This window comes from Dama dama, chromosome 18 (assembly GCF_033118175.1).
Source record: "Dama dama isolate Ldn47 chromosome 18, ASM3311817v1, whole genome shotgun sequence".
NCBI lineage: Eukaryota > Metazoa > Chordata > Mammalia > Artiodactyla > Cervidae > Dama > Dama dama.
The window spans coordinates 35458110-35482500 of NC_083698.1; the positions used below are offsets into that span (position 1 = coordinate 35458110).

At 36.4% G+C, this 24391-nt stretch overlaps 1 protein-coding gene across 1 annotated transcript in view; it reads left to right on the plus strand.

Annotated features, from left to right (window-relative positions):
• The first annotated feature begins 3978 nt into the window (after window positions 1–3978).
• Window positions 3979–24391, plus strand: part of PCLO (piccolo presynaptic cytomatrix protein) — a 379046-nt gene continuing 358633 nt past the window's right edge. The window contains 2 exon segments of the mRNA XM_061165135.1: window positions 3979–4232; window positions 10489–12202. Of these exon segments, the coding sequence (XP_061021118.1) occupies window positions 3979–4232; window positions 10489–12202 (1968 nt within the window).

The following is a 24391-nucleotide window of genomic DNA, read 5'->3' on the forward strand; positions in this document are numbered from 1 at the left end:
TTCCTATCACGTGGCCAGAGTATTGGAACTTCAGCTTCAGCATCAGTCCTTCCAATGAATATTCAGGGTTGACTTCCTTTAGGACTGATTGGTTTAATCTCCTTGCTGTCCAAGGGATTCTTCAAGAGTCTTCTCCAGCACCACAGTTCGAAGGCATCAGTTCTTTGACACTCAGCCTTCTTTATGTTCCAACTCTCACATCCATACATGACTACTGGAAAAACATAACTTTGACTATGCAGACCTTTGTTGGCAAAGTGATGTCTCTGCTTTTTACTTTATTGCTACGTAAATAATACTACAGTGAACTTTTTTTTCACAAAATCATATTTATAACTCAAATGATCCCTTTAGGACTGGTTTCCAAAAGTGTATTACAGATTAAGAATCTTTTTAAGGTTCTTGATAAGTACTGCCAAATTATTTTCCAGAAAGGTTGAATCTATTTTTACACTCAAATTTAGCTTACAAAACACTCACTAGCATTATTATAAAGGTCTTAATAGGGAAATAATGGGCATATAATAAATAATCCAACACTCAGATTATGCTTGCTATAATTTAATAAACATACACTTTTAAAATAGGTTTTGTTAAAATTATATGACTCTTAATTGTATAATGTTTTTATAAACTAGTGAGACTACATGTTCTACTATATTTGATGAAGATTGTTCTAACTTCAATTCTTGAGTCTCTTGAGTATTGCACATATAGATACAATGTAGATCTATTTTATTTCATCCCTGTTGAATGATATCTATAAGGACTTGGGTAGACTGGGCCACTCCAGTTCCAAGGAATCATGACCTACTGATGTTCAGTTGTTAACTCCCACATGTGGATTGATTTTAATCTATTGAAATAGAAACTACCTGGGAAACTGAGACAAAAAATTAAAAAATATCTCACTTTCTGGAGCTGAGAAATCATTTTAGAAAGATATTATAGTGGTATATAACAATGGAAGTTGTCAGAAACTGATTCATTTCATGACCTGCCTACCAGGTTGAGTGAATGGGTGCTGAACTATCACTTGTTAAATTAAATTGAGATTTGAATAAATGATCATTAGAGTAACTCTATAATCAGTAGGATGCAATAAGCATTAGAGTAACTATATAATCAACAGGATGCAATAATCAACAGGAAGCTCCTCTGTGGACAGAGGAGCCTGAGGGGCTAGAGTTCATGGAATCACAAGAGTTGGACACAACTTAGCAACTACATGGCCAACCACCATTAGTTACTTTGCAGAATGAAAGTAATTATGATAGTTTTCTGAGTCAACAAAGAGAAACTCCATAAAGTTACCCAACAGACTTTTTTTTACTTGTCATCCTCATCCCCTTAGAATTCTGAGGATTCACACAACAGGAATGCATCTGGATTCTGCTCCAGCATTTCTCTTTAAATCAGAAACACCTCTCAAGTACTGATACAAGCAACTCAGTCCAAATAAAAGACTGAAAAAAGAAATGTTATTTGAAACTCAACAGTTATAAAGGTTCCAAATGCAAAATCATTTGAAAAAGTCTATGGCCAAAAAGTTTCTCAGTGTCACCATCATATCTCTTATTTTCATAGTCCGTTTACTGGTCTCACCATATGTTCCACTTTCACATTTTCTGATGATATTTGCTCCTGGGAGACAGAGGGCAAAGAGAAAGTCAATGCATATATTTGCTCAATGGGTTATAACATTCCCATCTTACAAATTACTGCCTATCGACATTACTTTGTATATTGACTATCAATTTTGATTTATTAGTTTATAAAATCCATTTCATCTAAATTGGCAGATAACATGAAGTTAACAATACATTTCCTTAGTTTAGATATTATTCTGAGGCTTCCCAGGTGGCTCAGTGGTAAAGAATTTGCCTGCCAATGCATAAGACACAGAAGACGCAGGTTACATTCCTGGGTTGGGAAGATCCCCTGGAGTAGATAATGAGAACCCACTCTAGTATTCTTGCCTACAAAATCCCATGGACAGAGGAGCCTGTAGTCCATGGGGTCACAAAGAGTTGGTCACAACTGAGCATGCAGAGTTTGAAGGGGTATTTATCTTACCAGTTTAAGCCTGTGGTTTGTGAGTCTGAATACATTTTATTCTCACAAAACTTGAGCATATTATGAGAAAATAGTCAGCATGTGAATCATCTCCTTCCTTTCCTCCATCTAGAGTGTTACTGATTCCTAGGGCAGCCTGGGCTGTGAAGCAGTTACGCAGTTTGTCAGAGGAGGCATTAGGATTCAGTATTGTATACTTAATTATCTCCTTTATTGAAGCAAACTCCTTCCCAGGAGGTATGACAGGGTGTATTTGCCCCCAAATGTAGCCACTAGAATGTCAGGTTGCCTCAGCTTGATTTGTTTATATTAAGTTTGAGCATTCTCTTCTTTATTTAAATGAATTATACTCTCTGCAGTTTTGACTTTAGAAGTCACTTCTTGGTATGTTAAGTTTTGGTAGGAACTCAATCAATAATATCTAATCTGATGACTAGTCATCTTTCAAAGCAGTAAATTTTAGTACAAGCAGTTACAACTGTGCCATTACTTAGTTTTAATAAAGGTGGAATGCACAATAACAAACTATTATGATTATTACAAAACCTTGGAAACTTTCTGAGTAGCTTATTTGCTTGTTAGTACATTTATTCCCAGCCGTTAGCTTTTGACTTTATTCTCAACAACTGGGACATTAAGCCACTTTGTTAGGATAGGTGGGTAGCAAAATTGGGGCTGCAGATCCAGGGCTGAACTCAAACAGTCCTGTCTAAAGAATGTACTAATAATAGCAAGAAAAAAAGAGTATGTTGGGGGTGGGTCTGAAAGAGTGTTAGTTATACCTCTGCTGCTAACCAGCTGTGTGACTTTATACAAATTATTTTTTCTATCTGGGCCTACAGTTATAGAAAAAAGGGACTGAACTCATGTCCCCAAAATTCACACTCCTGTAACATTTTGATATTCGACAATGTGGTTCTTAACTACAGTATCCTAACCACAATTTCCCCAAATCTTTACTTCTGTGTAGTCCCTTTAGGTAACAACACAGTATTCTCAAAAACATTACCTTCTTACTAACACTGTATCTAAAATTCTAAAATAATTGTTCTGGGAAAGTTCTAAATGAAAAGGGCCAGTTTTAGCTCCATTGGGGAAATTTGCCCCAAAGGTATCAGAGGTTTCTCTAGTTAATCTCCAGCTACCTGAAAACATTTCTCCAGTTAATCTCCAGCTACCTGAAAACATTTCTAGGATCTTTTAAAACCTCGCTTAAAAAACAACAACAACAACAACAAAAAACAACAACAACAAAAAACCCCACAAAAACCAAAACTACAAATCCCATGAGTCAAAGACGGATTAGAAACGGACACCTCCCCTCCAAACCCTTCCCGGTTCCCTAGAATGTAGTCTGCTAAAACTCAGGTTGAGGCATCCTGAAATATGCCTGAGAGAAACGCCTGCTGTTTCATCCCGGTTTTTAATCCGTGCTCTAGCTTGGCTCCTTTAAATCGGTGCTGAGAATGAGGAAGGAAAAGGAGCTACGCAGGGCGGGACGGGCGCGGGTGTGAGCATCACCTGTTCTGGAAGGGGCATGCGCACTGTGAGGGCGCGGGCGAGGGGGCGGGGCGCGGTGGGAGGGGCCGACGGCGCCTGGCTGGCACCACTCAGATCTGCTTCTGCCCGGCTTGGGGCGCTGAGGCGGCGTCGGGAGTTGCCTTCTGCAAAGGTTGCCTGGCGTTGTCCAACATGGAGGAGGCACTGGCCTCGGGCATCACCTGCAAGAGGGACTAATCTCCGCCTGGCGTTCAGGGCAGCGGTGCCGGAGTTCCCGAGCCCAGGGACTCCGCCTGCACGCCCTGAGCCAGACCCCTGCTCTGGTTGCTCCTCCGGCGGCGGGTTTCCCGGCGGGGACGCAGCGCAAGGAGGGAGCGCGGCGGCTCCGGGTTTCCTTAAGCCATGGGCAACGAGGCGAGCTTGGAAGGGGAAGGGCTCCCCGAAGGGCTGGCGGCGGCGGCAGCGGCAGCAGCCGGAGGAGGGGCTGGCGGGGCGGGGAGCCCCTTGCACACCGTGATCCCGGCCGGCATGGAAGCGGATCTGAGCCAACTGAGCGAAGAGGAGAGGAGACAGATCGCTGCTGTCATGTCAAGGGCGCAGGGGCTGCCCAAAGGAAGCCTTACCCCGGCCGCTGCGGAGCCGCCTTCCATGCACAGGCATGCACAGCATGATGTATATGTTCGGGCATATATGTACAGCTTCTCGTGCACATATGTGCCAGCCCATATGTGCCATCACGGCAGTACATATATGTCGCTTCCGTTCATTTTATTCTTCCTAATGGGGTGGCTATAAAGAGAACATAAGTCTTCTGTTGGGTAGAAGAAAAATGTTGCATTCCGGAGTTTCTAGTGGGATAGTCAAGGGTTGCATTCTTGGAACCGTGATTTTAGGTTGTGATTTCTGGCCTTTTGGAACCTCTTCCCTCTAGGGTGGCGTGGAGAGACGCCCTCCAGTGTTTTACTAATCTGGAAGTCTTCCATTAATACAGAACGGACGTGTTAGGAAATGGATAGAGCTGGGTGTTTACCTGTCTCTGTTTAAACCTCCTCAGTCATTTTGGGGTCTTTTTCTCTTTGAATAATATTTAAATATTATTTTTGTAGTAATACCTTTAATCCCCTTAGAGGTGATTTGTCTTTCCTTCACACCCCACCCCCAGAGGAGAACATGAGCTGTTTAGGTAGAAGGCATAGAATGAATACACCTTTTATATTCAACGAGGAACCCGAAATTATGTTGTGGCGTTAAACAGATGATTTGGTCACAACAGTGCAGGTGCTGTACATGTATTTATGAATTGGCATATGCTATTTTCTAAACCACTGCTATTTTATGTGGAAAAGGGTATTACAGTTTATGGAAGAATGTGTGAATTTGTGTTATCTTAAAATTAGTTTCCAGTACATACTTTTAAACACAGAGCAAATAACATCTTGCATAGGAAATTAAGAGCTGATTTGTAATATTAATGTATGCATTTCCCCCACTAGCTCTCTATTTTCCTACATCCCAATAAACTGGTTGTTTTCTAATTAGAGTACTTAGAGGGTATAATCATTGTGCCTGCCCTGCCTTTATTCTGTAAACAAACCCTTTAACTTCACACCCTTCCCTTCAGAACAGTTCTCTGACCGTGGTCCTGAAACCACTCCTGCTTTATGGTAACCTAACAATTTTCATTAAAGATACTGGGAATATAAAAAATCTTGATGTAGGTGTAGGCTTTTATCCTCTACTTCATAAAATAAATGCACTTTAACTTAGGAGCTATAAGTATATACATATAATTTTGTCAAGTAACTAAATTTAGGATAACTGTAAAATGTTTTATGGATGATAATATTTTTCACATAAAATCTTAAATGCATAAACTATATCAGGTAAAAACCCTATTTTCTTGAAGGGAAACCCAATACTACTGGTAAAAACTGGCTTTTTCTTATTGAATATGTTTTTCTGTGTTTTTTTAATTAGTGATATATTGGGCTATTCCTTTGGCATAAAGTCTTTCTTATACGTTCCCTTAAGAATACAGTTTATGATATGTACTGTTTTTCTCTACTAATTAAAACTTGACTTAGAAAAAAGTTCGAATGTTCTTATAGTAGATTTTTTAGGATAATAATGAGGTACAGTACTTTTACTAACCTTTTAAAAAATGTATGCCAGCTCTGCTGCAATTTTTTCCTAAGAGCCACAAGCAACAGGTTTAGCATGCTGGTTACAGATACCAGGAAAAGTGAGAACTTTGATTTCTAAATTCCTTACTTCTATTTAGAGGGTGGCTAAAAAATAATATTTCAGCCTATGAAAGTATAGTGTTTTATGCATTATTTGTATCAGGTAGCGTAATTTTAAAGCTCTCTACTGATAGTTTTTTTACCATAGAATTCTTAGCAATAGATTCCTGTAGTCTAAACAGTTAATGACAAAAGCTTCATTCAAATATATAAACAATATGTGCATGATTTTGGCAAACTGTTTACATGTTACTGAAAGATTTCTATAAAAATCTATAATTTTGGAAAGTTATTATTCCCATATGTGACAACCAAATAAATACTTGGCTTACGACTTAGATTTTTAGAAACATATTAATTCAGGTATATATAAGAAATTATATCCAAATCATTTCACATTTTAGAAGGTTACATGATGTGAATTAGACATGGTGGGTTTTTACTTTTTTTTTTTTTTTTTTAAGAAATAAAGGTTGACAGCCCAAAGACCTTATCTTATTATTTTTAACTGACTCATAGCAAATTATATATGCTTCTCAGTCATATATGCCTAAGTTTCCTTGCCTCTAAATAAGACGATAATACTTATCTATCTTGTAGAGCCATTGTAAGGGTCAGTTAAAAATTGACAGGACCATTTCTGCTTGGATTTTAATTTGAAGTAACCCTGTACATATAAAAAGTAGTAATATTGCTATCAGCAGTGAAAGGCACTGGCAGTGATGGCTGCAGACAAGTTGTTGGTTAAATTATTCATTATTATGAGTTATTTTGATATATCTATAATATATCTATATTCTTTTACATACAGAGAAGTCAGTGCAATGTACTGGAAATCCTGTCCCCCATCCTACCCGCTGGGTCTTAGGACTCCAGATTTCTGTGACTAACTAGTTTTATAACCTTGAATTAATATCTTTGCCTCTTAAATCCTACTATCCTCTATCATGTAAAAATGAATAGAGATTCCTAAAGTAGCTTATATTATCATGAAATTTTATGACTCAACACTATCAAGTGTCATTGCATTTTGTGTTACATTTCAAAATCTTTTAGTATTCCAACTGCTTTTATAGTCTGACTCTTGAATGCATTTTTTTTCTCATTTGTAGCTGAAACATTTTTTTCTGTTAATATGTGAAAGCAAAATTCTAACATGAGGATGGCAATAGTAAAATGAAAAAGAGAGGTTGTATAAAACTTGAAAAGTTAAAAGCTAGAAGTTAGAGCTTACACATGAAATAGTCCTGGATTTTTTTATTCATTGTTGATCCAGGGAAATGCAATTTTATTACTTCTTCTACTCATTCTATTTATACCTACAGATGTGTCATATAGACAAACTTTCCTGAAAAATACTTCCGATTAGTAGAATGTGACAATTCTGACTGAATTGAATATTTTCCTTAGCATTCCTTGAGGCCTCCCCTACTGGGTAGACACCTCCACAACTGTTTGTCTTTCTAGAGCAGCAAACTAAAATGAAAATGGAATGTTTCCATTTATATCTCAGAAGACTAGTAGAAAAATTTAAAGTGAAAAAGATTCAAGAAACAGTAATCAACAGGGAAACAAAAACCTGATATGTTCATTCATTTGTTCTTTCACTGTTATTCATTCATTGATTCATCAAACATTGATACTCATCGACTAGTTACGAGCTTTGGTTCTAGTGATGCAAAGATGAGTAAAACACTTTCTCTCCCTTGGAGCTCATGATCTAGTACACAAGAAACAGATTGCATTTTAATCATTCTTGTTTTTATTTTATTTTATTTTTTAAATTTTTTTTCATTCTTGTTTTTAACACGACTATTATACCCAACAAAAATTCATCAAAAGACCATAGTTAGCTAAGACATCTTTTTTTTTTTTGCTCAGTATTAAGCCTATATCTTCTCTTAATTATTATCTGTTTCTCACTTTCAGACATCCATGTTTTATATTTATTTATATTATTATAGCAACTAAAACTAAATTTAGTTTGTCTACCTGTATAGATATTCTCTTACAGGGGGCTTCAATAGCATAATACAACTTAATATTTATAAGACACACATGCAGTTATAATTTCTAATGCAGGCAGCTTGCTTTAACTTTTGGTATTTATTGTTATCACAGATATTTGGTACTCAACAACATTTATATTTTGTTTTGTATGAATCAACTAAGTGAAGAAACATCACGGAAACAATGATTATGTTTAATAGTATTTTCAGGGCTTCCCTCGTGGCTCAGATGGTAAAGTGTCTGCCTACAATGCATGAGACCTGCATTCGAACCCTGGGTTGGGAAGATCCCCTGGAGTAGGAAATGGCAACCCCCTCTGCATAGTATAGTTAAGAATAGATTTTTAAATACTCTGTTTAACTATGGATTTCTTCAATAAAATGCCTAAGTAATTCTTTATAGGATAATCTCTTAAGTTTGTGCCCTACAAGGGAGTGGTAAACTTTATTAATTGAATAAGTCCTAGAATAATGTGAAAGTATAAACAGTGGGACTTTTAAAATATAATCTATTTTGGATTGTTTACCACGGCTCTTCAGCCAAACCCACTCCAGTGTTCTTGCCTGGAGAATCCCATGGACAGAGGAGCCTGGCAGGCTACAGTCCATGGGGTCACAAGGAGTTGGACACAACTGAGCAGTTAGCACTCTGCCTTCATATGGAATGGAGCAAATGGATAATTTTAGTTCCTTTTTTAAGTACAGGCTTCAGAGACAAGTTTTTATAACTTTTTTCCCTGGAGGAAATTTCCAGAACTAAGAGTTCTGTTTATTAATCTTTTATTAGAAAATAACTTTGTGGCATACATTGCCATTTATAGTTTATTTTCTTCTGACTCGTTGCTGTCTAGAAGTAATACGTCTGTGTTGCTTCCTACTGTGCCTTACATTTTTTCTTTTTGAACAGAGAAATTTTTATTACAGGGTCATGCAAAGAGATGGGTGGCTTATGCCTTAAGGACCCCAAAGTTACTAAAAGCTTTCTACAAAGCCCTTTTATAAGAAAGGTAGGGAAGGACATGGTTAGTTGCTGCAGACTTCTTGGTGTCAAATCCTTTGTTCTTGAAGTCATGATCAGTCAATGATGTTCCTATAAGTCACTACCAAATGAATGTTATTCTCTGTCATCCTGGTCGTAGCTAACAGGAGGCAGATCTCAGTTGTATGTCTTACATCTTGATCTATCATCAGATTTCTGTGCCATTAGGGGAAATTAAAAAATGTAATTCATATTAAGTACCAGATGACCTGAAATGAAAAAGTTATAGTCTGGTCTATTTGCAGGTAAATTTTTGACAAAACAAGTTAAAACCTATATAATGTTGTGATCATCTCATATTTTAAGTGCTACTGAATCAGTCTGTTTATCTCATTTTCTTTTAATTAAAAAGAAAGCTTTTTGAAAATTAGCAGTTTACATCTATCAAAATACAGCTTGATTTATCCCTTAATTCTGATGCAGCATGTTCTTATTACTTGCAACTTTATCAGTAAATAGCTTATTTAGAGACTAAAATACTTGATAAAAGTGTATATGAGAAACAAGTATTTTAATTATTTAACCAGTCATTTAGAATTGATGTGTCCAAATTAAAAAAAAAAATCCATCTTGTATATTTTTCTATGAGTTAAAAGAATTTTTACAAATTACTTGTTAGTTTTTAAGTCATTGTCAATAATAGTACCTAATAGTGGTAATAGTAAATGTTATAGAAGACATTAACTAAAGAGATCTTTATTTCTTTTCTTCCTCTGAGTAAAGTAACAACACTTTTCAAAAGTGGGATAACAACCAGCTTGTTGCTCTTTGTATATCAAGCTGTGTCTCAGGATGCTTTAAACATCTTATTGTTACATTAAGGGATCTCAGATTTAGAATGCTATTGGAAAAGTAATTGAGTGATGTCACGCTATTTTTCCATAAGAAAGAATTATTTCTCAAAATTTTCTAATTAAAGTAGGAATACTTATTCTACAAGTTTAATATGGATAATATTTGATGGATATTACATTTTTGACAAAATAGGGTAAAATTGAGTAGATGATCAAGTTTCCAAGAGCACCTAAAAACCTCCTTTACCAGATCCTTTGATGTCATATTATATGTCTTATGTAGCTAATGTAAATTCTAATATTAAATAAAGAAAACAGTTGTTTTTAAAAATGAATGTTTTCACCTCTTGGTATGCTAGTGTTTGGGAGACTAACATTTTTTGACCATAACCTTTGCTTAAAAAGGTATCCTGTGAACATGAATGTGTGAATGTACTGGAACATGTCTTTGCATTGTTTTGTTGAGTTAATATATTAAACAGACTTTAAATATGACCAGATTCTATTCTTAACTATTAAGTGTAAATGTGAATTGTTTTTTGTTATAAGTAGTTTCTAACTAGATATTTTAATAGTTCATAACTTATAGTAGCAAGTATTGGATCTTTCCCCCTTTGCTTCACCTCCATGTTGAAAATCTGAACCCATGTAAAGAAAATAACAGACATTAAAAATCTTATATTACTTACAGGATGATGTAAAAATGGATTTTAGTTATATTTATATGATCAAAATTTTGAAGATGTAAGAAAGTAGCAGCTTTTTCATATAATTTTGAGTTGGTATAATTTCCACTATTTTTACTTCTGTTTGTTTCATTCTTCTAGGAAACAAGAGTTGGATAGTAGTCAACCTCCAAAGCAACCAGGAAAACCGCCAGACCCTGGGCGTCCAATCCAGCCTGGTCTCAGTAAGAGTAGAACTACAGACACTCTAAGGTCAGAGCAGAAATTGCCTGGAAGGAGTCCTTCCACTATTAGCTTGAAAGAATCGAAATCCAGAACTGATTTTAAGGACGAGCACAAGTCTAGTATGATGCCTGGCTTCCTCTCAGAGGTTAATCCTTTAAGTGCTGTCTCCTCTGTTGTAAATAAATTCAATCCTTTTGATTTGATATCAGACCCTGATGCCTCCCAGGAAGAAGCCTCCAAGAAACAAAAAATAGCTCAGAAGGAACAAGGAAAACCCGAGGGAGTCACAAAGCCTCCATCACAACAACAGTCTCCCAAGACAGTTCCTAAGCAGCCAGGACCTGTGAGGGCTCCGCTTCAGCAGGAAGGTTCTCCAAAATCTGGATCCTCTCAGCCACCAGAAAAAAGTAAATCACAACCTCCAGAAACAGGAAAGCCAGCTCAGGGCTTCCCCCAGGCTCCTCAGACAGACCAGGTAAAATTGCCACTTCAGAGAGATGCATCCAGGCCTCAGACTAAACAGACAGACCCAGGAAGGGGTGAGTCTGCTAAACCCTCACTGCAGAGCCCCTCTAAGCCACCTAGTCAGCAAGGAAGTCCTGGAAAATCTCCAGCCCAGCAGCCTGGAGCTGAAAAACGTACCGTACCACCGCCTGGGCCTGCAAAGCCCCTAGCTCAACAACTGGGAACAGCAAAGCCCCTGGCCCAAGCTCCAGGGCCCACAAAGCCTGGAGCTCAGCCTCCTGGGCCAGCAAAGCCCCTCGCCCAGCAGCCAGGGACAGCAAAACCCCTGGCTCACCAGCCCGGGCCGCAATCTCCAGCTCAGCCGCCGGGGCCAGCAAAGGCTCCAGCTCAGCAGCTTGGGACGACCAAGCCTCAGGTCCAGTCGTCCGGGCCAGGCAAGACTCCACCTCAGCAGCCAGGCCCAGTGAAGCCCCCTCCTCAACAGCCGGGCCCAGTGAAGCCCCCACCTCAGCAGCCAGGCCCAGTGAAGCCCCCTCCTCAACAGCCAGGCCCAGTGAAGCCCCCTCCTCAACAGCCAGGCCCAGTGAAGCCCCCTCCTCAACAGCCAGGCCCAGCGAAGCCCCCTCCTCAACAGCCAGGCCCAACGAAGCCCCCTCCTCAACAGCCTGGTCCAGTGAAGCCCCCTCCTCAACAGCCTGGTCCAGCGAAGCCCCCTCCTCAACAGCCTGGTCCAGCGAAGCCCCCTCCTCAACAGCCAGGCCCAACGAAGCCCCCTCCTCAACAGCCTGGTCCAGTGAAGCCCCCTCCTCAACAGCCAGGCCCAACGAAGCCCCCTCCTCAACAGCCAGGTTCAGCGAAGCCCCCTCCTCAACAGCCTGGTCCAGCGAAGCCCCCTCCTCAACAGGCAGGACCTGCAAAGCCCTCAGCTCAGCAGTCTACAAAACCAGTAAGCCAAACAGGAGCTGGGAAACCTCTGCAGCCACCAACGTTTCCATCTGCAGCACAGACTCCAGTACACGGCCTCCCTAAAACCATCTGCCCTCTTTGCAATACCACTGAACTTCTGTTGCATGTTCCAGAAAAGGCCAATTTTAACACGTGCACTGAGTGTCAGACCACTGTCTGTAGCCTCTGTGGTTTTAATCCCAATCCTCATTTAACTGAGGTAAGTGCAATTTCTTCATGACGTTCATGCTTTTAAAACATATCACTGTCTTCCACAAACAGTGGTTAGTTTATCACTGATATGACAGAATGGCATTGTTTTTCTATGTTTCTTTTCTTCTTTTCCTCCTCCTTTCCTACTCTCCTCTTTTTCTTCTCTGCCAAATGTAAATTAGAGTTTTTTCAATGTTTCCCCCAGTAATAATATTTCTCTAAAACATTACTATAATTTCTGAGAAATTTGACACATAAAGGAAGTATGAATTCATTGAAAAATGCAGAGTATTTACTCATTGCATTCTGGGTGTAAAGTCCACACTATTATTACATTACATTAATATGCTACATTAACTTTTAAATTCATGCTCCTACCAACCTATCATATAATACGCTTGATATGATATTTTTATACGGGATCCTGTTTATGCTGGGGAAAAAAGCAGACAAGGTTTTCAGATTCTAAATACAATTTTAATATAAAACGATACATTTTTTCAAACTACACATCCCTTTTCCTGCCAGTGATTTTGCCATAATCTATGAGAGCATGCTTCCTTCTTTATTTAGTTAGAGTCATTCATAAAAGTATAAATCACTTCATAAAATGAAGTCATTAGAGCGGGTTCAACACTGATGGGTATTTACGTAGAAAGATCACAGTTTGTAATTACAGGTCTTTGGGTAAGCGTTCCTGACAGACTCAGTCATGAATGGGCCAGTTGTGACACAAATGAGTTTAAGAATGTTTAATCTGATTCAGGTTAGAAAAGTTATTCTTAGCAAGCCAGTTAATGTTAGCACTTAAAGGCCCTGGATAAAGTAGCATTTTAATAGGTAGAGATTTGCGGACCTTTTTGGGGAAGGGACAAAAAACATAAAACTGCAGAAGAACTTAGAAATTCTCTGGAGTTAAGAAATAATACAACGAAGACGATATAATAATATAAACTAAGTGAGAATAAGAGGGGTTAGGATCCAAAAGAAGATGTTTTTAAAAGAAATGCAATAGTCCCTACCCAATGAGGAGGCACAGAAACCATTTAGTCCATCTGGAGAACAGCTGTTAGTGGGCTGTGTGTGCATGATGTCTGCGAACAGCCCAAGAAGGAATGGAGGCAGCAGTCATTGAAGGATTGTGTGATTTAAATATCTCCAAGAGTGGAGACTCATCTACCCTCATTCTAACTGAAATCCCTTTTCTGCTAAAAACAACAGTGATGATTATTGGTAGCTGTTAAGTTCATTTGGATACTTCATTTTCATCTTTACTGTGATGAAAGATGATAATGATGTCCATTTAAAGTATGTCAACCTGTGATTTTTTGCCAATGTATTTTTACTCTTTTTACCAGAAGTCATATTGAGTACTTTAACATTTTAGATAAGGGATTCTTTAATGGTAAAATTGGAAATAACAAGAACATTTATGTTGTGGAGAAGATCAGATTATAAATAGTTTGTTTATATATTTGTAGCTTTTTTTCATACCTTAAACTTTTCTGCATTCTTTTCTTATTTTTTAAAAAATTTTATTAAAGTATAGCTGATGTATAAAATTGTTACAAGTGTACAGCATATTGACTTACAAGTTTAAAGGTTATATTCCATTTTTAATTATAAAATGTTTGCTGTATTCTCCATGTTGTACAATATATTCATATGGCTGATTTCATATATAATAGTTTTATACCTCTTAATCCTTTACCCCCAAGCTGCCCCTACCCCTTTTCTTCTGCCCGCTAGTAACCCCTAGTTTGTTCTCTATATCTGTGTGTCTGCTTCTTTTTTGTTATAATCACTAGTTGTATTTCTTAGATTCTGTGTATAAGTGATATCATACAGTATTTGTCTTTCTCTATCAGACTTATTTCACTTAATGTTCTCCAAGTCCATCCAGATTGCTGCAAATGGCAAAATTTTATTCTTTCTTCTAGCTGAGTAGTATTCCATTGTATATATGTGTGTGTGTATGTATTTATAAATTTTGATAAAGATGTGTTTCTGCCCATAGTATACCATCTTCTTAGGAATGTGTAGTAATAATGACTTCAAACAGTAGATGATCATTTTATAACATGTTAGTCATGACTTTGTGGCAATTTGTAAGACAGAAACATGTACTTGGTCCTTCAAGCTAAATAATTATTTGAGTACCTACAAAGTGGAAGGTATTTTACTATATGTGTGGTAGGATATAAAGATAAGTAAAACATAATATTGATCTCTACATGATTCAGGTTCACTAGGTTAGATAACACATGCACAAGGAAATATAACATGTGGTCAAATAATGAAAGCTGTGAAACACATGAGCAAACATTATGGACTGTAGGGTAGGACGTGTCATTTCCAGTGGGTGAGATTAAGGAGAGATTCGTGTAGAAAATGGCATTTGTGCTAGGTATGTAAGGATGGATAGTATTTCAACAGATAAAGGACGTGAAAGGGAGTAATGATTTGGTCTAAGACCTAGAGCCAGAATAATGCAAAGTGTATTTAGAAAACTGGCATAACTCTAGGTTGGCTGAAGTGATGGGGAGGAAATGAGCAATGAGATTGGAGAGAAGTTGAATGCAGATTTTGGCATTCCACATCAGTAGCAGTGAGCATTCTGCTTTTTGAAACTTACCTTAATTAATGTCATATTTCCAATCCTTCATTAATTTTACAATGTGTATCAGATGCCTGGTTGTGAAACACTGACAAGTACTTTGGTAGAATCAAGTATTTGTTAGATATGGTATTTTCCTTCAACCAGAAAATAGAGGAAATAAAAGTTGTAGATAAGAAAGGGGATAAACAAATATATAAGAAAACTAAATGTCGAGCTTTACAGTCCACATAGTTCTTTCCTATTTGTTTTATCAAAATTAAATTTCCAAGTAATTCTGTGGTTATATATTCTGTTTTCTCTGTTATATTTTCTTAATTATAGAGAAAACTGGTGTTCAAGTGGTTTTTATGGTTACTTTACTTGTTAGGATCAACCTGATAGCTAATGACTAGAACCCAAACTAAATGTTCTGATTCCAAATCCATTTACTCATGGTAAGAAGAAAGAAAGGGCTTTGAGATCAAATGAAGTAACCATGACTGTCTGTAACAGTATCACAGCTCTCTTCATGGGAATACAAGTATTTGACCTGGGAATGTGAAGAATGGTAACTTGGACATACTTGACAGGAGCTTGGAGTGTGGGGGCAGGTAGAAGATCTCAGTGGCTTTAAAAAAAAGCATCCCCATTATTAATGAGATGAGTGTGGGCAAATCATTTACACTTTCTCTGTCAGTAATACCATATAAACAATGGAAACAATATGTTCTCTGCTGAACACAGTGAATTGTTAGGATTAACTGAACATTTGTATGAGAAGGTATTTTTTCAATATATGAAGTTCTTTTGAAGTTTTAATATTATCTGCCATGGATAATCTGATATTTTAAACAGAGTTGGCTTTGAAAGTTTACCCTCAAATTATTTTCTACAGATACAATATCATGAATTGTTGGATTCTGTGATAACAATCAAGAGCCATTTGATCTACAGTGTTAAAACATTTCATTTTAACTTTAATTTTCAAAAGGAAATGAAAAGAAATAGCACTCCTCTCCTACCACAGAGTGATATAAAGGAGAAAACAAATAAAACATTTCTCAACCAGGAGTCACATGCGCTAAATCTATTACCCTCCTAGTAAAGCTGTCCTTAATTTGGACACTGACCCTCTGCCATCCTATTTTCTCTTATTCAATGGAGAAGCAGAACAGAAATAAATACAGAAAAAAACTCTGCTGATTACCCATTCTGAATGACGGAGACGTTCATTGTAAATGAGTGGTTTGGAGAGATTCACTTGACATTTTAGCAATACCACCGCATGAAGGATATAGAGGAACTAGTGAAAAACAAAACAAAACACCTGACCTCAAAGGAGAGCATCTACTCAGAAAATAAAAAGAACTTGTAAAATTCATATGGTTCGTATTTCATCAATAATTAGTATACTCCAATTTCAGTGTGCTGACTTGAAGATACAAATGGGCCCAGTTGATGTTTTGGAAATGAGACCCCCAGAATTTTCCCATCAAATCATCTAGCTACTTAATTGAGGACCTACTATGTTTCAGGCACTTTCTGGACTGTCTTAGATGTAAGAGTGAACAAAATAGCCAAAAAGTATGTATTGGTCAGAGTGGCAAATAAAACATATAGTGGGACAGATGGTAGTAAGTGTTACGGAGAAAAATGAAGTAGGAGAAGCTTATAGCACAAACCAAGGGAAGGGGTTGGTGATATAGTGGTGAGGTCTCTTCATTCCCTGTCATTCGGGGATTAGCATGTGGGAGTTGATGGATGACTCAGGAATCTGGAATTTTTAGTGGTGACTAAAGGTCTAATTTATGTGTATAGTTCTAACTGAGGCTGAGGGTTTGAAGGGGGCTAAATAAGGAAAGGGTGGGAATGTACCCAGGAATGTTTAGAGTTCTGAGATCCCCCTCTTTACTCTTCCCTGTGGTGTTGTGGAGGCTGGGAGTAAGCCTTTTATCTCCAGTATAGGGAGCTCTTTCTAAGCGCCTGCCCATGGAATTGTAGACATTTTGAGGAGGTGGTTATCTGAAATTCTGAGATTCCCTTGGGATTCCGAGAGCTCTGGGGCTCTAAGAAAAATATTTTAAAATTATGGAAATAATATCTAAGAGCTTATTATTTCTAAGAGTTCCAGCTTATTATTTCTAAGAAATTATATCTAAGAGTTTCAGAAAGAAAGAATCAAGGCTATGGAGTCAAGCTCTAGAAAAAAGGAAGTCTTCAGATTTTGATCCACCAGTAGTCAAGCATGATTAACAAAATGCCTGATAAATATATCCTGGTAAAATGATGTGATTTCCAAGGATAAGGAGAATATTTGAAAGACTACAGAGAAAAAAAGTATCATCTACAAAAAGATGAAAAATCAGGCATCTGTATAATAGTCATTATCAACACAGAAGACAGCAGAGAGGGAACAATTTCTTTACATTTCTAGAGATTGTGATATGATGAATTTTCTGAGTAAGCAATCAAGAGGGAGTGTGCGAGCAGCTTAAGAATTTTTTCATATTTAAGAGTGCATAAAAATCATTAGTTTATATAAGTATATGTATACTTCCCTCATAGCTCAGTTGGTAAATCATCTACCTGCAATACAGGAGACCCGGGTTCGAACCCTGGGTTGGGAAGATCCCCTGGAGAAGGAAATGGCAACTCACTCCCGTGTTCTTGCCTGGAGAATCCCATAGACAGAGGAGCCTGGCGGGCTACAGTCCATGGAATCGCAAGACTCAGACACAACTTAACGACTAAACCACCATACATGTGTACACAGGTGCACATATGTATATATCACAATCACTGGAGTTCTATTAAAATGAAAAATGAAGAGAGTAGGATGGAGTAGATGACCCCAGAAATGAAGAAAACTAGAAAGACGTTATCATTTTTTCCAAAATGTAATTGTGTAATAGTAGTGGAATGTGAGATCATATTAGATGGTATTCAAATCAAAGTAAAAAGTTATGCATTATTTAACTCTGTGTTAAAATATTTAATTAATATATCAATCATATTTTTTTGGACATTGCTTAGTGAAGTGAAAGTCGCTTAGCTGTGTCTGACTCTTTGTGACCCCAAGGACTCTACAGTCCATGGAATTCTCCAGGCCAGAATACTGGAGTGGATAGCCTTTCCCTTCTCCAGGGGACCTTCCCAACCCAGGGATCGAACTCAGGTCTCCCACGTTGCAGGCAGATTCTTTACCAGCTGAGCCAACAGGGAAGCCCAAGAATACTGGAGTGGGTAACCTATCCCTTCTCCAGTGGATCTTCCTGACCCAGGAATCGAACCTGTGTCTCCTGCTTTGCAGGCAAATTCTTTACCAACTGAGCTATCAGGGAAGCCCTGTCATTGCTAAAGACAGTCCTAAAATAGGTGGTAATATAAATAAGGTTGTTTTTTGAAAAAATGTAGCTTTTAAAGGAGAAAATATACATCTTAAATTTGTAAACCACAACTTATTATTTGATATTATAATGGCAGCCACAAGAAAACATCAAAACAAAAGTTGACACTGATTAATTCTGAAGAGTAAGACTTGGTGGCTGAGAGACAGGCTCTTACTTTTAATGTCATATCTTTTTGTGCTGTTTTTTAGCCTTATAAATCCATCGTATAATTAACTCTTCAGTAATTTAAAATTTTCTCATTTATCACATGATTGGTTAAACAGTTTATATGAGGTGAAGGAAAGGGTAAATTAGATTCTCAATTTTCACATCTTTAGCCTTGGCATCTACTTGCTGAACTGACAAGAATTTTTAGTTCTAAATAACAGTGATGATTTGAAATGCTTTATGCCTGTCATGCCAAATTTGGTCCGTTTTTTTCATTTGTTCTTTGCTTGTCACAGCCATGACAAGCAAAAACTGGCACCATTTTTATTTGAACCCAATAAAGATAAATATAAGTCCCTTGACTCTAAGCATAAAATTTTTGTTTAATAGAAGATAAAGAATATTTTGGTTTTTTTGCTACTCTCTAATAATGCTTATGGTTATCTTTCATAGTATTTAATACAAAAATACTCTGAGTATAACAAACTTAATTTCTCTATCTAAAGTAATTTTCTCATGATTTTAGAGGAATAGAAATAATAATTTAAAAATCTATATTACTTAAATGTGTTCACAAATGCCATGTTTGTTTAGCGCTCATTTTCTGTGAGGTCCAGTGTACAGCATTTTCCTCATGACTTGGGTGTTCCTCATGTAAAATAAATATGTATTCCTCGCGCTCTACCTGTAAGTTTAATCTTTAGCACCAAAGCCTTTTTTTCACTTGGAGCTTTTAAACTGCGAGATGTTTCAGTGTCTTTCTGCATGTCCAGCTTTTATATCCACTAAGTCAATTGCTACATATCACAACTAGTATGATGATCTGTATAGCTTAGTGAGAACAGATATTCTGCCATGAAAGCGGATACCCACAGCTAACAGAATCGTTTATTGGCTCAGTAAACTTAATACAGTGATGGGTTAACTTGTTCATTGTTCAGATCCCTTGAGAAATCACACATGCCTAACACTCTCTCTCCCTATTACCGTATCTTAATTAACTTAGATAAAAACGGACCCTTACACACATTTCAAAAGGACTGTATTGAAGGCAAAGATGTAAATAATCTATTAGAGGTTTATAATGTTCTTCCTTGAAGTAATGCCAATATCAAAAATATCAGTAAAGCATCAATAGATCTGGGTTGTAGTCCTAGCTCTGCCCTTTACACATCTGTACTCTTGCTGATATTATTATGAGTTGAGTTAATAGTAGTCCTAGTTACCTATGGTAAAGAAGCCTTTTTCTTACTTTATTGTTACTGATATTCAGTCAGGTCATTGTAATTTTTCTGAGTGTTTGGTTTCCTTATTTATAGTGCTTGTCATATACTAAAAAATCACATTTGGCCATATAAGTGGAAGTGCTTTGAAATTGAAATGAATAAATTATTTGGATTTATTATTATTACTATTGCTATTATTGTTTATAAAAATTCTAATAAGTATGGATAGTACCATCATTGTTAACTTTGCTTCTCACTGAGAAACTGAGGTTAAGAATTTAAGTGACTTGCAAGGTCACAGAGTTACTTGGCAATGATCTCATACAAGAAGCTGGATCTGAATTTAGTGTCTTTTTTAAATAGGAGGGCACATTCTTTTTAAATAGATTTCTAGGTTACAGAAGGAGTGTGTGTGTGTGTGTGTGCACGCACACACATGAATGGAGTGGGGGAGTGAAAGAGAGAGGGGGGGGGGATTTTACATATTCTTAAAGTAAGAAAAAAGCAACCTTGTTGAGACTGACAGACACAGAGAAGAGACTTACAGTTACCAGAAGGGAAAGTGGGGTAGAGGTATAAATTGAGGATCTGAGATTAACAGATATATATAAAATAGAAAAACAACAAGGACCTACTGTATAGCACTGTATACAGGGAACTATATTCAATATCTATAATAATCTATAATGAAAGAATCTGTGAAAAGAATATATATCTGTGTATATCTATATATACACTTTGCTGTACATCTGAAACTAACACAACATGGTAAATCAACTATACTTCAGTAAATAAAAGACATTGATCTTTTTGGCAGCAGTTATTTTTGAAATTTAGTGTAAAAAAATTGAGGTCCTTATTTTATACCTTTTTGCTCAGCCTTATTCAAACCAGAGCTTTATATTGCTGTTTTTGTTCTTCTGAGCCAGCCACTCTGTTTGGTTTTGAAAATAGAGATAAAGTTGATAACTTTGCTCACTGTTAGAATAGAAATCAGTTTATAAGGAGAGTCAGTAATTTAGAAAATTCAGATTGAATCTTGTTTGTAAAATAGAATATGATAAAGAGCATATAGATGAGGTCTGTTCTCACTTGAATATAGAACAATAACACCACCTTTTCATTCTTCCTCTCTAATCAAAGATTTTTAAATCATTCGCAAAACAAATATGACATTTCTGTCATTTGTTCAGAGAAGTAAGACTTCAGTTGAATTCATAAAATAAACGTTAGGATTAGATTTCTACTTACATAAAACAATTTGAAGAAGTCAGTGACAGGCTTCATCATGTGAACATATAGCTAGAAATTCTATAGTTGTGTTTGTTGGGAAAAATTTTAATACATAGGTTTACGTGTTTTTTTACTTGAAAGAGGAAGGATTGAAATGGTCAGGAAGAAATAAATGTAATGAGAAATGTGTAAAGGCTCTATGAAAAAAAGATGAAATGAAGGTTAAGCTGATGAAGTGTAATTTTATAGTTATGTTCTCCTTAAATACATTCTTGAAAATGCACATATACATACAATTATATAAAATTTAAATAAATTAAAAGGGACTTCCATTCACAGAAAGCTGAAAGAGGCGAAAATCCCTTATGAAACTTTGTATTTTTACACATTTTAATATATTTTTATATTTCATATATGTATTTTTAAAAGTACTTCTTTCCTTTCCAAGTTAACATATGAGTGATTTTCTTAATTCCAATTACCATCTGTGTGAATTAAAGATATGTAACTTTCAGCATACATATGAGTTCACAAAGTTTACAAGACCTTTGATTTTTTTCACTAATGTAACTTTTTTTCATTTTTAAGTGAAATAATGGGGTAATCAGTAAGCTATTTAAATAATTGCACAAATTTTGCCTACTTGGAATTCTTGGATCGCAGGCTGCAAAACAGTGTGATAGCTCAAGTTATGTTAATCATTTGAGATATAAAAGTTTGAGTTCACCATGTGAGTGGCAGTCAGAAGTGTTAATATATAATATATGTAGTTCAGTTTACTGATTCAGGATCCTCTTCTCTTTGTGTCACTGAGTATAGTACAAATGTATTTTCATGTCTGTGCTCTGTAATTATTTTGTAAATTGTACTTTGGTTAAAGTGACAATTATTTTTGTTTGTTTTGGAGTGCAGTGACATATATATTCAAATATACTTTTATCATTTTATCCTGTTTTGTGAAGATTTGCGATGTCATTGCTAGCTTTTGGTGAACATTATAAGCCTTTATGAAGAAAACAGGGCATGTTAGGTTATATTTCACAAGGTGTGATAATGGTTTCTGCATTATGCTGCAGAAATTGTTATCTACACAGTTTCAGAAGGCATCCATTCAAGTTCTGGATGGATTGTCTTAAATAAAACTGTTTCTCCAAATTGCCGAGCATGTTATCAAGGAATGCTAGTATCTAGTTTTTAATCAAAGTATATTGTTCATGAATATGCACAGCTAAAGAAGTCAACTGCAGTGAGCCATCTATAGTCAAACTGCTGTCGGGAGGTAGCTGCCTCCATTGAGGGGATCATGTGGGTTGGGCATTGCTTGAATAGCAGAAACATCATCTGTTATCCAACTTCAGCTTGGGTTGCTCTTTATAATATTACACATTATTATCTAATAATTATATTATTTAATTATTCTATGGCATTCAAAGTCATATGAATAACAGATATTTTAAAGAATTTGAGAGGTAGGAAACATTTATAATAATTCATTATTAAATAATATCTAAACTTTACTTGCTATCTAATACAGAGGTAAAAGTCATCATAAGAAGTGGTTACTTTTTTTAAGAGTGCGTGAGGATAGGAGAAAAGAGGAACTAATTGGAAAAGAAAAGCAATATGTGAGTCTCAATGCTGTGGTTCAAACTATAGTTGGGATAGTTGAGAAGGGGCAGACCTTATAACGGAGAATGGAATACTAAGTTATGGGGCAGAGAAGTCATCGTGGACCATAAAGGTTAGGAAGCATTTAGGTAAGTGGAGGAGGAGTACAAATTTTGAATCATAACTCAGGTAAGAGAGAATGAGAACACTGCCTTGATGGAGTAAATGGTACATTTAGATCTTAACGGTTTGCAGAAAAGTTTAGTTGTGATGCATCAAGAAGTAAGGACCTAACAGATTTTAGTAGAAGGGCAGGATGAATGAATGAGTGAAGAAAATATATTCATAATGTGAATAGTATGCAAACGCTAGCAAATATATATTCCTAATATTGTGTTCATCATTTTGTTTTTTAGCTGACTTTAGAAAAACTCTAAAGTTTTACTTATTTTTTAAACAAGTATTTATTGGATTATAGTTGCTTTACAATGTTGTGTTACTTTCTGCTGTACATCAAAGTGAATCAGCTGTGCATATACATATATTCCCTCTTTTTTGGATCTCCTTCCCACTTAGGTTACCACAGAGCATTGAGTAAAGTTTGCTGTACTGTAGAGCAGATTCCCACTAGTTATCTGTTTTATACATACTAGCAATAGTGTATATAAAAACTATAGTGTATATATCCCAATCTCCCAATTCATGCCACCTCCCCTTCCCCCTTGGTGCCCATATTTCTGTTTTCTACATCTGTGTCTATTTCTGCTTTGTAAATAAGATCATCTATACCACAATTTTCAGATTCTACATGCTATGTTGTTGAGCAGAGATTTCATTATAAACTTTGTGTAGATTTTGTTTTTAAAATTTCCAGTTTGGGGCACATTGAGAGGTGGATGTTAGTCACTATGCCTTCTGGACACTTTTTTTTTTCTCTTTTGAGAAACTTTCATTCTCTTTTGAAGCTAAATAGATTAATAATTGTTCCAAGTAGGAATATGCTTTAATTCTGGAACCCCAACATTTGCCAGCTTACCTTATTTGTTAGATGTCTTGTGTTAACTATCTTGAATTATTATTAAAGACATACCCTTAAAAATCAAAATCTATTTTTCAGTACTTTTTTGATAGTGGCACCAATAACTGAAGATTTATGTGAAATTCACAATTAAACTTTCAAGTGGTACCTCTTGAAACATTTAATAATATTTTTATGATTATCCAGCAAAAGCCTTAGTCAGTGAAGTTGTATTACTATATTTCACATGACTCAACTCTGATACATAACTCACCAAAAGGCTCAGAAAAAGGGAACCCTGGGAGATTGGATTTAACAGGGAGGTATGTTAATAATTATCAGCATTCACATTAGAATACACAGTGACCTCAGCAGAAGTCCTGGTTGAGTCCTTTCTTACCCCTATTTATGTAGCATATTAAGTCAGAAGACTGAATGAACAATTTTATGCCTTTTTTGTTCCTTTCCATAGAGCTAATTGAATTAGAGTAGTTCATTAAACAGTTGTGTCTCCAGTTCTTGAATTCCATTTATTCACTTGCTGTAAGCAATGTGGGGAAAGGAAGAAATGACTATTTTTGTTATCATTTGCCATATAAAATCTAGAATTTAAGAATAGTTAAAGCATGACATACTTATCTAACACAAATACTTTCATTTTGGTGCCTGTATATTGAAGGTAAGCTCAAATGTTCACATTGCAAAGAGACTTAAAAATTTACTGATAAAACCAGTGCATCCAAAGAAATTGGTTGAGGGCAGGTTGAGGGGAAACTTGAAGAAAGAAAAGGAAAAAAAGGATTCATGAAAGGCCAGATCAGAGACAGTGGCTTTGGAAATACTGATACAGTAGAAGGCTCCCCTGATATTATTTATTGACTTTCTCCCATTTGTTGAATGGATGTGGGTGATTAGAGAGAGTAGGTACTATGCATGTCAGGGAACTGGGAAGTCA